The 15,773-nt window shown below is 37.6% G+C and overlaps 1 protein-coding gene across 10 annotated transcripts in view; it reads right to left on the bottom strand.

Annotated features, from left to right (window-relative positions):
* Positions 1-15,773, bottom strand: part of DOP1A (DOP1 leucine zipper like protein A) — a 114,340-nt gene that overhangs the window by 10,560 nt on the left and 88,007 nt on the right. For all 10 annotated transcript variants that reach the window (XM_019830895.3, XM_019830898.3, XM_045057773.1 and 7 more), the window contains 9 exons: positions 10,526-10,660; positions 8,841-8,896; positions 7,597-7,701; positions 3,387-3,453; positions 3,073-3,217; positions 2,817-2,896; positions 1,638-1,747; positions 1,233-1,382; positions 1,032-1,093 (listed from right to left, as the gene is read on the bottom strand). In XM_019830895.3, the coding sequence (XP_019686454.2) occupies positions 1,032-1,093; positions 1,233-1,382; positions 1,638-1,747; positions 2,817-2,896; positions 3,073-3,217; positions 3,387-3,453; positions 7,597-7,701; positions 8,841-8,896; positions 10,526-10,660 (910 nt within the window). The remainder of the gene's footprint in view (positions 1-1,031; positions 1,094-1,232; positions 1,383-1,637; positions 1,748-2,816; positions 2,897-3,072; positions 3,218-3,386; positions 3,454-7,596; positions 7,702-8,840; positions 8,897-10,525; positions 10,661-15,773) is intronic.

Raw genomic sequence — 15,773 nt, 5'->3', positions numbered from 1 at the left:
AAGTAATCTTTTTTTTTTTTTTTTTTAAGTTCATTTATTTATTTTGAGAGAGAGAGGAGGAGACAGAGAATCTCAAGCACACTCCAAGGTGGGGCTCAAATTCATGAACTGTGAGATCATGACCAGAGCCAAAATCAAGAGTTGGATGCTTAACCGACTGAGCCACCCAGGCACTCCTACTCCCTGAAATAATCTTATTTATTTGGTTAAGGTTAGCATAATGGCCTGCCCCATGTTTGTCTTTTAATAAATATTTGTTGAACAGATGAATTTGTTAAAATTCATTACCTTAAAACAACTCTGTGATCATCAGAGGAGATACAATATGCTGCCCCTTTTACAGACAGGGAAACAACAGCTTGTGCTTACACAAAATCATACAGACTCATCCAGCTTTACTGCTATTTAAGGTCATTAGTTTAGGAACTTTAAACTTAAAAAACAAAACAAAACTGGGGCATCTGGCTGGCTCAGTTGGAAGAGCATACGACTCTTGATCTCGGTTGTGAGTGCAAGCTCCACGTTGGGTGTAGAGATTAAAATATAATTTAAAAAAAACAACAAGAAAACACTTTTTTCAGATGAAATACTACAGGAATCCTAATATATAAAACCAATCAAGACAGTAGAAACAGAGTGGAGGGTGATTCTAATCTTCTTGGTCCTTCCCTTTCTTCCTTCAGAAGAGATAAACAGAGCCCCCGGATTTAGAGTGACATGTCTGATAGGTTGAATCCAATTGACAGCCTTTCATTCATTTAATAATTACTTATTGAGTGCTTACTATGTGCCAGGTTCCATGCTGTTTGCTGTGCAAAATATTTAGAGACAAATTAGACATGGCCAAATAGCTCTACTTATTATTTCTCACCATGCTGTCCTCTTTAAACTTTAACATTCCATCCCTATAGGATATACGTACAAGTTGACAAAGAGCTAATTCTGAAGTTTCTAGAGAAGGACAAGGCAAACAATAAGAATGGGTCCTGATAAGGACATACATTACTTAGGTTTCATCCCATAATACTCACTCATCAAGTCTCTAAATGTTGTTTTATCATGTGTCATCAGATTGTCCATTATTGCTCTCCAACTGAAAGAAACAAGGATTATGATATGTAACTAGGATTTTCCTGTTGTTACCGGGGAAAAAAACAGTGTTCTACTTTGCAGGACAGTGGTTGATTTCAGCAAGATGCATCATCACACTGAATAAAAGCAAGACGACTTACTGATTAACACAAGAGGCGTCCATCTGAAAGAAACTGGGATCCATAAAGAGGTCAAAGGCTTCTTTTTTCCAAGCTCTCCGTGTGTACTGATACCCACTAAGACTACTAAGCAGCTGGACGCAGGCTCGGTAACTAGGAGCATTATGTGCACTAGGAGGAAGGAGGACCAGAACCACTTTAACCTATGTGTTATAACTTGAACCACCATGTTATTCATAAGTACTCACATTCCCCTAAAACAATATGAAACAGAAGGCACCATAACAGAAATAATGTGTTTTTTTTAATCATTACAATTCAAGGCAAAAATAATGCCATTTTGTGGTAATTCCGAAAATGGCATTAAAGGAACACAATTTGTTTCTAACAGGCTTTGAATTACAAAAGCTACTTTAGTAACAGTACCTGTGATTTCGGAGGTAGGGTACAACATAATGCATAATATTTACAAGTAAAGGAATAACCCGTTCCTTCTCATCACTATAGAAAACCATATCCAAAAGATGAGCCAAAACCTAAAAAACATAAGAAGTGAAATGGAGTATAATCTAACAGCTGAAAGTGACAGCATTCAGACATGGGTTTCAGTCTGTAAGAATACCTAGAATACCTTAAAATTTGAAAAATCTGAAATCAGATCTAAGTCATTTAAAAAACTTTAATGTTTATTTAGTTTTGAGAGAGAGAGAGAAAGCATGAGTGGGGGATGTGCAGAGAGAGAGAGAGGTGACAGAGCATATGAAGCAGCCTCGACAGCAGAGAGCCTGATGCAGGGCTCAAAATCACTCATCGTGAAATCATGACCTTAGGCGAAAGTCAGACCTTCTCAACCAACTGAGCCACCCAGGCACCCCCTCACTAATCCATTTTAAATGAATGGTTTCTGCAACTTATAAAAATTTTTCTGTCCATTACAAATATAAGATATAAGTACGAGCAAATTTTGCTATTTTCAACTGTGAGAGGGAAGTACAGAACCTTCTAATAGAAGGTTCTAAGAGAGGTCAAGAACCTTCTAATGTGACAGTGACTAAAGAGTGAATCAAAGACTAGACACTCTATTCTCTTTCTCTGATTCAGTTAAAAGAGAGCTTAGAAATAAACTGAACTGTTTAAGTCCCAGCTCTATCAATTAACAGCTATTTAGCCTTAGTCATATTGTTCTAATCTTTGGGAGGCATGGTATCCACATCTGAAAAGGGAAATAAAAATGACCTACAAGGCTATATAGTAGGGTATAAAAAAAGAGCATGTCAGAGGATGAATCTAAAAATCTTTGGTAAATATTTCATCATGGCAAGCATCATTATACCACCTTCTGATTATACTGTCATACAAAAGCACTTTTCTTTTTAAAAATCATGCTTAAAAAAATAGTGCCTGGGGAAGGAAACAATATCTAAAGTTATCACTAATATTTAACAAACTGGTCCAAATACAAAGTCACAACTTTATTTATTATAGTGATCTCTAGAAGTGCAAAATGGTTTTTCAAATTAAAAACTCCTCTGTAAGGATTACTTGCTAATCTTGAATTTTGACATTGTTTACTTGAAAGTTCATGTGAAAAAACTTGATATTTACCTCAGAAAGTAATGTCAGTGCATGGACACTATATACAGAAGGAGTTATGTTTGAGGTTTCCATTGCAGGTGATAACATATCTAAATAAGAGAAAAGACAGGTAAAGTAAAGATACAGTTAGGTCTTTTCCCACTGAAGAAAGCTACCTGCTAACATGAGGAAAAGGATGATTTTCTAGTGCTTACAGTGCTAGTTGCAATGATTTCTTAGTAAACAGGTGCCTATAAACATAAACCTCAATCTTTGAGATCAATACCTTCAACATCAGATTCCAAATTGGTCCCATCCACCATTATTTTGGGAGAAGGCTTAACTTCAAGATTTCGTCGCAGCCATGTTGTCTGTTCTAAAGAGGAACCAGCAATGGCACCAATTGCATCCACTATTTTATGAGTCACATCCTAAAGAAACAAGGGAAAACCACTCTACGTATACGTGCGTATACACATACCCAAATACGCGTGCTCGTGCAACTTCGTAGATGGATCTTACCTGACCTTATCCTTTTACAGTTAAAGGCAGTGAGAGATACAGAGTTTTGGCAACAGCTCTCAATTCAGAATGCCTTACCTGAAGGTCTCTTTGGTCTTTCTTATTTTCCAAAGTAGGGTTTTTCATAATGAACTCATTCAGAACCCTAAAAGGGCAGAAGAGAAAAACGAACAGGAAACATCAGTGTAAAGGAAATGATGCAATCTGATTTCTCACAGTGACCAAGTGGCTCTGTAGCCTCAACTTCTATTTTATGTGTTTAATGAATGTATATATGAATATCCTATGACTTTAAAAGGAATAAACATATGCAGGAAAACACATGTACAAAGATGTTCGTAACAACATTATTTGTAAAAGCACCAAAGTGGAAAGAACCCAAAAGTCCAGCAAGAGAAGAAATCGTAGCATATTCTTACAATGAAACACGGAACAGCAATGGAACTCAATAAATTACAGCTACATGAAATTACATGGAGGAATCTTATACACATATGTTGTGTGAAAGAAGCAGACACAGAATAAAATATGTACATACAGTTTTTAAAAAAGGGCAAAATTTATCTGTGGTATTAGAAGTCCAAATAATGGTTATCTTTGGGGAGAGGGAAAGGACAGTAATTGGGAGGGGACCTGAAGAGACATATGGCGTTTTATTTCTTAATTTAGTCTTGTGATTATATAATTGATATGTTCACTCTGTAATAACTTGTGGAGTTGTATACTAATTATTTGCATATTTTCCTGTTTACATTTTATATATTAAACAAAAAAAAAAAAAAACCCCAAAACTCAAACCCCACCAATCTTAAATTGTAATACAGAAATGGTTTCTTATCCTGTGTGTCTATATATAATAGATTAAAAATACTTTATAAATGAAAAAAAAATCAACTTTTTTTATTTGCTGAACTTCCACTCAATATTTACTCTGACTTGATTAAGATAAATTATATGCATGATCATTTCCAAACTAAATGTGAAATGATACTAAAAAGCAATCTTCATATCAATTTCTATTTTTAATTAGGAATTTTTAGAGGATCAGTGGAATGGTTGGTATTAAACACACAATCAAATTTAAAAAGGGAATTAAGTGTCTAGTCTAACTGACAGTGTCCAACTTTTTGCTTAAATAATCAGAGTATACACCCCGGAGAAGGAGGTAGGATCTTTATTTTCTGAGAAATGAGAAAGGAAGAAAAGGCAGATGAAGAAACAGTAAAATCCTGTAGGGAAGCTACAAGTCACAATAAATAGCTTTAATTTTTGATGAAATTAGGCAGCAGGGTTATTTGCTGATAACTCAAAGAACTATACATATATTTCCTCTTTGAGCCTTAAGACAACTCAGGTAGGTAGGCCAGGCACCACTATCTTTGCTTGACAGATGGGAAAACAGCCTTGGAGAGGTTTACTAAGGTACCCAAGATCACAGAGATGAGGGCTGGAACTAGAAATAAGAAGAATCAGAAATCTTCATGAGTATGTAGTTTGATTTCTAGTATTTACATTTCTCTCTCATCACTAAAACTCATACACACTAGTTATATTAACCTTTGATCCAGGAAGGGCAAACATTGGGCCCACTGCTCTTTTCATTACATCTCCATTGTCTAAAACTCCTTCGGCTTTTTTAGATAACTTTCAAAATAGATAGTATGAGGGTCTGGGGATCATCATAATCCCTGAAATTCTTGAGCAGGGTCTGTGACTCACTTTGGCTGGGCTGGGCCCTCCATGTTACTCAACTACCATAGGCTGACCGGCTCTCCACCACGGTTCCTCCACCTCCTGGCAGAAGACTACATTCCCACATTTACCAGAAAACTTGAGGCCATCTCACTGAAGAATTCTCACCTTCTCTCTTCTTCACTTGAAACTCTTCTATACCACTAGATGCCAAAACAGAATTGCTAGTTTCCATAAGGACACGGAGGGCAAAAGCGAAGTCTGTGTATACAGATTCACACATTTACACATATAAAATCCCCTTCAGAACTACAGAAGATGGCTAAAAGCTCAAAATTCTTTGCACTTGGTTGAATTTATGTCCATTCAGTACGAGAACATGTTGACTGTCGCTGGCTATTAATGATATCATTGGACTGCCTGATGCAATGTAAAAAAATTGGGGAAACACTCTGTTTTTTCCTTCTTCTCCTTATATCTTAAGCAGTCCTTTTCAAACTTCAGTGTGTACTCACTCAAATCACTTGGGAATCTTGCTAAAAAAGCAGATTCTAATTGGGGTGTTCTGGGTGGAACCTTAGATTCTACATTTTTAATAAGCTCCCTGGTGATTCCAATGCTGCTGGTTGAAGATCAACCTTTGAGTAGCAACATCTTAGAGGAAAATGTATCCTTCTTTCTCACTCTAATATCTGTTCATTTCCTTTTCTCCACCTCTTCCCAGCTGTCTCTGGAATGTGATGCTATCAGTGAGCCCTCTTCTCTCTAGAATTTTCTATCACTCTCCACTTACATAACACCTATGATTGGCCAGGCACTGTTCTAAGAATGTAACAAATATTAACTAATTTAATTATCATAACAACTTTGTGAGTTGGCATTATTATCATCCCTGATGGGGATGATAATATCATCTCACAGATGGAGAGGTGAAATAACCTGCCCAAGGCCACGCGGTTTAAGAAGTAAAGAAGCTGGATCTGAACGCTGGCAGACTACAAAGTCTTTGCTTTTAACTATTCAACATCCTCAGATCTTCTTTACTATCTTTTTTTAAAAAGATTTTATTTTTTAAGTAATCTCTACACCCAATGTGGGGCTCCAACTCACAACCGCAAGATCAAGAGTCGCACACTCCACCGACTGAGCCAGCCAGGCGCCCCAGATCTTTACTACTAATGATGACTTCCAAATCACATTTCCTCCTGCTACTTTATACTATCATTTTCTTTTCATGATCAAACATCTTCAAAGAATACTTCATACTTTCTCACTCTAACCCTTGGCTGTTAACATCTGTGCTCACTACCTCACCAAACTCCTCTCTCTTAAATCACCAGTCCTCTCCAAATCATCAATACAGGCTCTTATTCCCCATCATCCTTCATCTCTTTGGAAGAGTTCCTTGTGCCCTCTTAACTTACGTTTGCTTCTAGAACACGGAATATATCCGGTTTTCTTCTAATTTTCTTCTATTTCCCTTTCTATCTCCTTTGCTAGTCCCTTTTCCTTTATTCTTTGTCTTGGTCCTACAATTCCATCCTTAGTAGTTCGTAGTCCCTACCTCCTACTTGAAACAGCATTCCTGGCCTAGCCTCCTTACCTTCTAATCCTTTCTACTACTAACCTGCCACTCACGTCCCTCCTCAAGACCTGCCATCACTCTCACCCCTGCCCAAGACCAAATTTCTCTCTTTTTTTTTAAATGTTTATTAGAGAGAGAGAGAGAGAGAGAGACAGAGAGAGTGCGAGCAAGGGAGGGGCAGAGAGAGGAGGAGACACAGAATCCAAAGCAGACTCCAGGCTCTGGGCTGTGTCAACACAGAGCCCAACACAGAGCTTGATCCACGAACCATGAGATCATGACCTGATCTGAAGTCAGATGGTTGACCAACTTGAGCCACCCAGGTGGCCCCCCCCCAAGACCAAATTTCTTAAGCTAAAATGTGAATCCTTCCCTATCCAGCTCCCATCTCCTTTTCCGTCTCCCCACCATTCCGTTGCCAGTGCTCTACTCTAAGAACCAAACCAGACAACGCACCGTGCCCCAACATGCCCCTCCCATTCCTGTCTCCACAAAGGCTTGCTGCTCCTGCCAAGTCCATTCACTGACCAGTATTTACTGGAGACATATTATGAACAAGGGTAAGCGAAAAAACCGACACTGTCCATGACATCATGGTGCTTGCAGTTAAGTAAGGGTGACTGGAATTTATCAAATAATCCTACAAATTAGCAACATAGATAAGGAAACTCCAAAACAGAGAAAATGACTTTCCAAGACTGTTCATGTTCAGGGTCCTGAAGGCAAATGACCCCTGTATGAAGTTCCCCATCAGGCATCCTACTCATCCTTGAAGAAACTACTATAGTAAGGTTTGTTAGTGCATTTACATTTTGTATACACATAAACACACAGTTTTCTCCCTACACCCCTTTTTTTACAGGCCTCAAATCACACATCTAGTTCTATATCTTGAAAATTCCAAGAGAAGACAGAGAGAACATGTGCTCACTCAAAACATCTGCTATTCAGCAATTAGGACAATGAACATTATTTTTTTTCAAAATAATATTTTTAAGTGAAATTGCTTACCCAAGTATAAGAAACTGCCCTGGGGCTGGAAGACTCAGTTGTATGGAGTCTTTCAGAAGTATCAACAATGATGCCCAGCTATCCACTAAATTGGGCACTGGAATTCTGCAAGATAAATATAGTTTTGTATATATAGAGAGAGCCACAGTTAACTTTTATTTTCTTTATATTTTCCCACAGCCTCTACCACATTTTCCTACTAGTTTCTCTGAAACATTCGCTAAATTTTTATAGACTATGATAGGACAAAATTCTTAAAAGCTCTTTATTTTCTACTATTGTTATATAAAAAGAAAACCAACATATTTAAAATATCCGGTGTAACTTAATTAGTATAGAAATTTTAATTGTGCTATAGAAATCCCAGTTTTTAATCACACGGACTCTCAAAAGTAAAATACAACTGGATTAAGTCTCAGTTGGATTACTGACATCATAGTCACCTGCTCTTGGTCCTATTCTCTCCACTTATCTCTTATTTTAGTTCTTTTTCCTTCACCTAGGAGTCTTTAGTTCATCTAAGGGAGAGTTACCAATCTATCCTGAACATCAGTCTCTCACCTCTAAAGATATTCAGATTATCTTTGTTTCAGTCTGGCCTTAACCCTAACACCTATATGTATCTAAGTTCAAACTATAGGTACCCTTTGCTCTAAATCACAATCAGTTTAAATATACTAGAAAACCTGACTCTATAAATGTTAGTCATAGATCATAAACTGATGCCAGTTTGGTAATTAAAATGCATTTGCCCTCTACAGGAGGACATTAAGATTCAGGTTGTCCCATAAGTTTATCAAAATTGAAATCAACTGACTTCTGTTTAGGGGTCAGCTAAACACAAAACTGGAATACTAGAACGGGAAGATATTTTCTTGTCATCATTCCTAATATTAAAAAAAAAAAAAAAGAATCAGATTAGATTACCACATATTCACCTATATCAAAATAATAATGGATTCAGTGGCGACAAGCATAACTTCAAGAGTTGTAATTTCTCCTTTATATTTAAATGATTTTCTTACAATTCATTGTTTCAATACTATGTCTTCAATACCCTCAGGTCTTTAGCTTTGCAGGACCTACATGGCTGTGGGTCATTAACATACCCACTGACTATATAAATATATCCACAAAAGGAAAAATTAGCAATTTCTTGAACGAACTCAGCTGCCTTTCTCCTATATTCCAAACTTTTATACATTGTTAACATAGTAAGGAGAGATCTACATCAGTTATCTTACCTTTGAATATAAGCATAGAAAAACTGAAGCATGCAGACTTCCAAAGAAAGGTGTTTCTATAAACAAAAGAAATCAATTTTACAGTGAAGAAAAATGCTGCCTTTGCTTTTTCATTATTGCAGCTACTCTGTACTTTACTGTCAAAACATTGAAAGAAAACAAAAACACTAGTTTGCCATTAAAAATGCCACTCAAGTCTTTAATTTAGTAGAAACAAACTTAACCTAAGAGCTATTTAAAAAGTTGAAAATGGATAGAAGAAATAAAGAGTCTCAATCGCCACCCCCTGTACACATCAAAAGTTGATACTCCAGCCATTACTTTCAAATGATCCATTTACTCTATAAGCATCAATATGTTTTATTTTAATCACCTTATACTTGGTTGGTGCTATCAGAATTAGGTTGAAGATTTTCATGAAATTTGAATTTAAATCTATTTTACTACAAGTTTCTGTTAAATTAGTGTAGTTAGTTCAAATCTGAGACTAACGCCTAACATGAAGTTAAAGGACAGTGCCTAGATTAACAGAAATTAGTAATAGGCAAGAAAATGATACTGATGTCCACGGACATTTATCAGTTTGTTCCTTTGTAGTTCCAACTATCCCCTTGAAGGTTCCCCTTTATCACACAAAAATCAAGTGCCTAACGGATTCAGAACCCAGATTGAGAGCAAGAGGCAGCCGCTGGAGGGTGGTGGAAGCTGCTATTATTTGCTTCCAGGGTCCTTCATGCTTAGTCTAATGTCTGACACAAGCAGATGCTCAAAATACGATGCTGACCTGAGCTTGGACGTGCAAATTTAAAATCCTATGGCGAATGCTCCAGAGGTGATGTTACAACAGTAAGCAAATTATTAAAAGTTAATATGGATACCGGCTATTCTACACACAGAAGTATCCTCTTCCCATGGGCAATTCAACAAAAAAGATAAAACAAAAAAAAATTTAACATTTATGTTTAATAAAGCAGATATGTGTGATAATTCTGTGAAGGATATGATTAGGTTTATTTGGCTTGGCTTAAAGTCCAACATTTGCAGGTGGTAAATATTTTCTCAGCAAATATGACCTCTCAATATTACTAGAACAAAGAGCAGAAGTAGAGAAGTCCATAATTTTACTAATTTGCAGACTTTGTATCTGCCTAATTAGAGACAATAAACTGTGAGCACAGACTATGTTACTCATTTTCTGTAGCCCCTGCAAAGCACAGTTTTGTACGCGGTCAATAAATGACATGGAGTAGAGCTAACGTTACAGCAAAATGCTAGACATTTGTCCAAAGAGAAAGGAATAAAGAAGCTAAAAAAAAAAAAAAAAAAAAAAAAAAAAACAACAGTTGAGGTAAGCAGACCTTGAGCACTGGTTTATATGTTCTCCCTTTAAATGACCAGAACCTCCCCCCCCCCCCCTAAGATTTTGGCCATAAACTCTGTAACTGCCTTAGATGGTTCATATAAGAGATCTAAGCCATTAAGGGCTCTTCACGGGCTACAGGAATCATCACAATAGCAGTCACTGCAGAAGTCGATACATGTTTTTATTACAGGAGTGTGAGGGCAACATGCGTTCCTCTCTGCAATCTGTAAGCATTAAAAGGACATCACTGAACAAAAAATATCTTATCTCCAGCATTATTTCTGAAATAGAATTGTAAACAGCTCAGAAAAGCTCTTCTTACCTTGTCCTTGGCTATGGCTGGGGGCTGCTTTAAAACTTCTTTCACGGTCTGCATAACGGTTTCTGCTCTCATGACACTGATGGAGCGAACCAGTTCTACTAGTAAGAGCTGCTCTTCACTGGCTGCAGGGATGACCTGGATAAACACATCACTGCGGTTATGCACATACGTGGGCACACAGGCCTTTTAAGAGAAATCACAGAATTAAGAGAATATTTCATGGCCTCTTTTTAATATAAAGGACTTTACAGGTCTCTTGATTAGGTAAAATATATGTACTTTTTATCAATACAATGTATACATCATTTCAAAAAATCAAATAGGACAGTAAGCTATGTCCTATCCCATATCTCACACCCTAGATCAACCATGCTCAACTCTTAGCTCTTTTTGAGTAATACACACGGCTATTTTTAACTATTTTGTGTCTTTTTTTTTTCCCGATTTCCTACTGACTTCCTACCTCAGAAGACAAAAACTTAGCTCCCTTACATTTTTCTCCCTATCCTCCCAACATAGTTATGTTGTAATTTTATTTGAATAAATATCCAATATTCATATGACTATTTATGGTTGTACTATGTATTATACTGCCCTTACATTTCTTTCACTTTTTGTTTTTCCTAGAGCTAATAAACTGCTCTATTTTTGTTTGGTTTTCTCCAACTTGATCACAAATTCATCCTCAAATGCTCCAACAACTGTAAATCTCTCATTACATATTAAAATACATTAGGTAATTATTAATCTTCTACCTCTTCCTTTTCTTTTTTTTTAAAGTTTGTTTCAAGAGGGAGAGATAGAAAGCGTGCATCCGTACAAACCAGGGAGAGGCAGAGAGAAAGGGAGAGAAAGAATCCCAAGCAAGGTCCATGCTGTCAGCACAGAGCCTCATGTAGGGCTTGACCTCAGTAACCGTGAGATCACGAGCTGAGCTGAAATCAAGAGTCGGACACTTAACTGACCGAGCCACCCAGGTAGTCTTTTTTTTTTTTTTTTTTTTTTTTTTCCTTGAGACATCTATTTGAGGTCTTTCTGCTCTCTTCCTGGGTTGGTACTCTGTAGGTTTGCATAGTAACATCTTGATAACTTTTCTGTGACCGTCAGCCTTCTGTGTCAGAACACTTATTGCTTGGATCCCCCTATTTCTTGGTTTATTCCTCCTCTAATGGAGAGGACCTTTCAGGTGCTGAGAGAGGGGGAACTGATGGTAATGGCTTTTTAAAAAAAATAGATTTTGCATGGTTCAAAACGCTTTGAGTGACAGTTTCGGTTTAGCATTATAACTTGAAACTGATTTTCCCATAATTTCCAGTGCTGCTCTTAACAAGTTTTATCATTTTTCCACTGAATAGGAACAGTATTTTCTCCGAAGAAGATTTTCAGATCTTTTATCTCCAATGTTCTGACATTACATGCTGATCTTTGAGTAAATCTTTTTCACAATGTCTGTGCAAACTCATTTCCTTCATTTCTGGAAAATTTTCTTGTACTATTTCGTTAAATTTTTCCCCATCATTTTTTTGTTCTTTGTTTCTGCAAAAAGATATTGAGCCTCCAGTATCATTCTCCTAATTTTCTGATCTCCTCTACCCTACTTCCCTATCTCTAAATTTATATTTTATTTCTAGTATTTATCTGCTTTGTTTTATATTCATGATGGGGCACCTGGGTGGCTCAGTCAGTTAAGCGTCTGACTTTGGCTCAGGTCATGATCTCACAGCTCGTGGGTTTTGAGCCTCACATCGGGCTCTGTGCTGACAGAGCTCACGCTCTGTCTCTTTCTCAAGAGAGAGAGAGACAGAGACAGAATGCGAGTAGGTTAGGGGTAGAGAGAGAGGGAGACAGAATCCGAAGCAGGCTCCAGGCTCCGAGCTGTCAGCACAAGAGCCCGACGCAGAGCTCAAACTCACGAGCTGTGAGATCTTGACCTGAGTCGAAGTTGGACGCTCAACCAACTGAGCCACCCAGGCGCCCCAACATTAAAAAAATTTAAAAAATTTTTATATTCATGAACAATTTTAATTTTTGCAAATCTCTTTCTTATAATCTTATTTCATGGATGTCACATAGCTTCCCGTCTTAGAAAGGCATTGTTGTTATTACTTGAATGTTATTCTGTAACTTGCATTGTTTCTTTTGACTTTATCTAGTTGTTTTTCTCATTGTCTATCATATTAGAGACTTTCTTCATGTGACCAGTAATCCTTGGCTCTTTATTCATATTTAAATGTGAGGAATAGTAATAAAGCTAATATTTACAGAGTGCTTATTAAGTGCCAGGCATTGCTCTAAGTGCCACATAAATATATTCTTCCAATTCTCACAACCTCATGAAGTAGTATACTTCTTCTCCAGGGTCATATAGTTAGGGATTAAAGTAAGGATTTGAACCGCACGGATCTGGTTTCAAAGTCTGTGCTGTTAACAACTACACTATTATTGCCTTTGAAAAAGGAATTAAAAAGTGATGGGAATTCAAGCATTTATGTGCAAGACTGATGGGTAGGGAGGCTTCCCTGTGTGGTGACTACAGCCTAGTGTTTTTGTTTTTTGCTTTGTTATTCATTTTTATTTTTTAATATAAAATTTATTGTCCAATTGGTTTCCATACAACACCCAGCGATCATCCCAAAATGTGCCCTCCTCAATACCCATCACCCATTCCCCCCCCATCAACCTTCAGTTTATTCTCAGTTTTTTTTTTTAATTTTTTTTTCAACATTTATTTATTTTTGGGACAGAGAGAGACAGAGCATGAACGGGGAAGGGGCAGAGAGAGAGGGAGACACAGAATCGGAAACAGGCTCCAGGCTCCAAGCCATCAGCCCAGAGCCCGACGCGGGGCTCGAACTCACGGACCGCGAGATCGTGACCTGGCTGAAGTCGGACGCTTAACCGACTGCGCCACCCAGGCGCCCCTATTCTCAGTTTTTAAGAGTCTCTTATGGTTTGGCTCCCTCCCTCTCTTTTTTTTGCCGTCCCCTTTCCCCATAGTCTTCTGTTAAGTTTCTCACAATCCACATAAGAGTGAAAACATATGGTATCTGTCTTTCTCTGTATGACTTATTTCACTTAGCATAACACTCTCCAGTTCCATCCACATTGCTACACATGGCCAGAATTCATTTTTTCTCATTGCCAAGTAGTATCCCATTGTATATATAAACCACAACTTCTTTATCCATTGATCAGTTGATGGACATTTAGGCTCTTCCCATAATTTGGCTATTATTGAAAGTGCTGCTATAAACATTGGGGTAAAGTGCCTCTATGCATCAGCACTCCTGTATCCCTTGGGTAAATTACTAGCAGTGCTACTGCTGGGTCATAGGGTAGATCTATTTTTAATTTTTGGAGGAACCTCCACAGTTTTCCAGAGTGGCTGCACCAGTTTGCATTCCCACCAACAGTGCAAGAGGGTTCCCGTTTCTCCACATCCTCTCCAGCATCTATAGTCTCCTGATTTGTTCATTTTAACCACTCTGACTGGCATGAGGTGATATCTCAGTGTGGTTTTGATTTATATTTCCCTGATGAGGAGTGACATTGAACATCTTTTCATGTGTCTGTTGGCCATCTGGATGTCTTCTTTAGAGAAGTGTCTATTCATTTCTTCACTGGATTATTTGTTTTTTTGGGTGTGGAGTTTGGTGAGTTCTTTATAGATTTTGAATATTAGCCCTTTGTCTGATATGTCAATTGCAAATACCTTTTCCCATTCCGTTGGTTGCCTTTTAGTTTTGTTGACGGTTTCCTTTGCAGTGCAGAAGCTTTTTATCTTCATGAGGTCCCAATAGTTCATTTTTGCTTTTAATTTCCTTGCCTTTGGGGATGTGTCAAATAAGAAATTGCTGTGGCTGAGGTCACAGAGGTTTTTTCCTGCTTTCTCCTCTAGGGTTTTGATGGTTTCCTAACTCACATTTGGGTCCTTCATACATTTTGAGTTTATTTTTGTTGAGTGGTGTAAGAAAGTTGTCTAGTTTCATTCTTCTGCATGTTGCTGTCCAGTTCTCCCAGAACTATTTGTTAAAGAGACTTTTTTCCATTGGATATTCTTTCCCACTTTGTCAAAGATTAGTTTGCCATACTTTTGTGGGTCTAATTATGGAGTGTCTATTCTATTCCACTGGTTTATGTGTCTGTTTTTGTGCCACTACCATGCTGTCTTCATGATTACAGCTTTGTAGTAGAGGCTAAAGTCTGGGATTGTGATGCCTCCTGCTTTGGTCTTCTTCTTCAAAATTACTTTGGCTATTTGGGGTCTTTTGTGGTTCCATACAAATTTTAGGATTGCTTGTTCTAGCTTAGAGAAGAATGCTGGTGCAATTTTGATTGGGATTGCATTGAATGTGTACATTGCTTTGACACAATGTATTGACATTTTGTCAATTGTATTGACATTTTGACAGTATTTATTCTTCCAATCCATGAGCACGGAATGTTTTTCCATTCCTTAGTATCTTCTTCAATTTCCTTCATAAGCTTTCTATAGCTTTCAGCATACAGATCTTTTACATCTTTGGTTAGGTTTATTCCTAGGTATTTTATGATTCTTGGTGCAATTGTGAATGGGATCAGTTTCTTTGTCTTTCTTTTGCTTCATTATTAGTGTGTAAGAATGCAGCTGATTTCGATCAGACAACAAAAGGAAATCAAAGGCATCAAAATTGGCAAAGACGAAGTCAAGCTTTCACTTTTTGCAGATGATATGGTATTATACATAGAAAACCCGAAAGACTCCACCAAAAGTCTGCTAGAACTGATACATGAATTCAGCAAAGTCACAGGATACAAAATTAATGTGCAGCCTAGTGTTTTGTTAGTAGACTCAAAAACTTCAGCAACTATAGGTCTTTTTTCTTGGTCAGGTCATTTTCCTAGAGGTGAATCCTCAAAATTCCTACCTAAGGGCAGTACTGCTTCCTGCCACCTCACTGGGGTGAGGCTGATGCCCATTTTTCAGTATGTAAACTTGTTGCAAATGCCCGTTTTCATCATAAAGTCTAATGTCTATCGCTGTGAATCTTGTGCTCTCAGGTTCAGAGCCTTTCTTGACCAAAGTCTTCACAGAGCAAACTTGGCTCCAGTTTCTTGCTTGGGTAGGGTAAGAGAGTGGGTGGTGGCTTGGGTTGGGGAAAAGGGATCTAGAAGTGGTCTAGTTGTTCCTTATATAAATTTTCATTAATCCTCCGGATTTCACCCCATCCCAACACTTTGTCTTCAGAAGTATGTGACATTTCTGAGG

The sequence above is a fragment of the Felis catus genome, chromosome B2 (genome assembly GCF_018350175.1).
Source record: "Felis catus isolate Fca126 chromosome B2, F.catus_Fca126_mat1.0, whole genome shotgun sequence".
NCBI classification, from domain to species: Eukaryota; Metazoa; Chordata; class Mammalia; order Carnivora; family Felidae; genus Felis; species Felis catus.
This window is presented reverse-complemented; position numbering and strand designations above follow the sequence as displayed.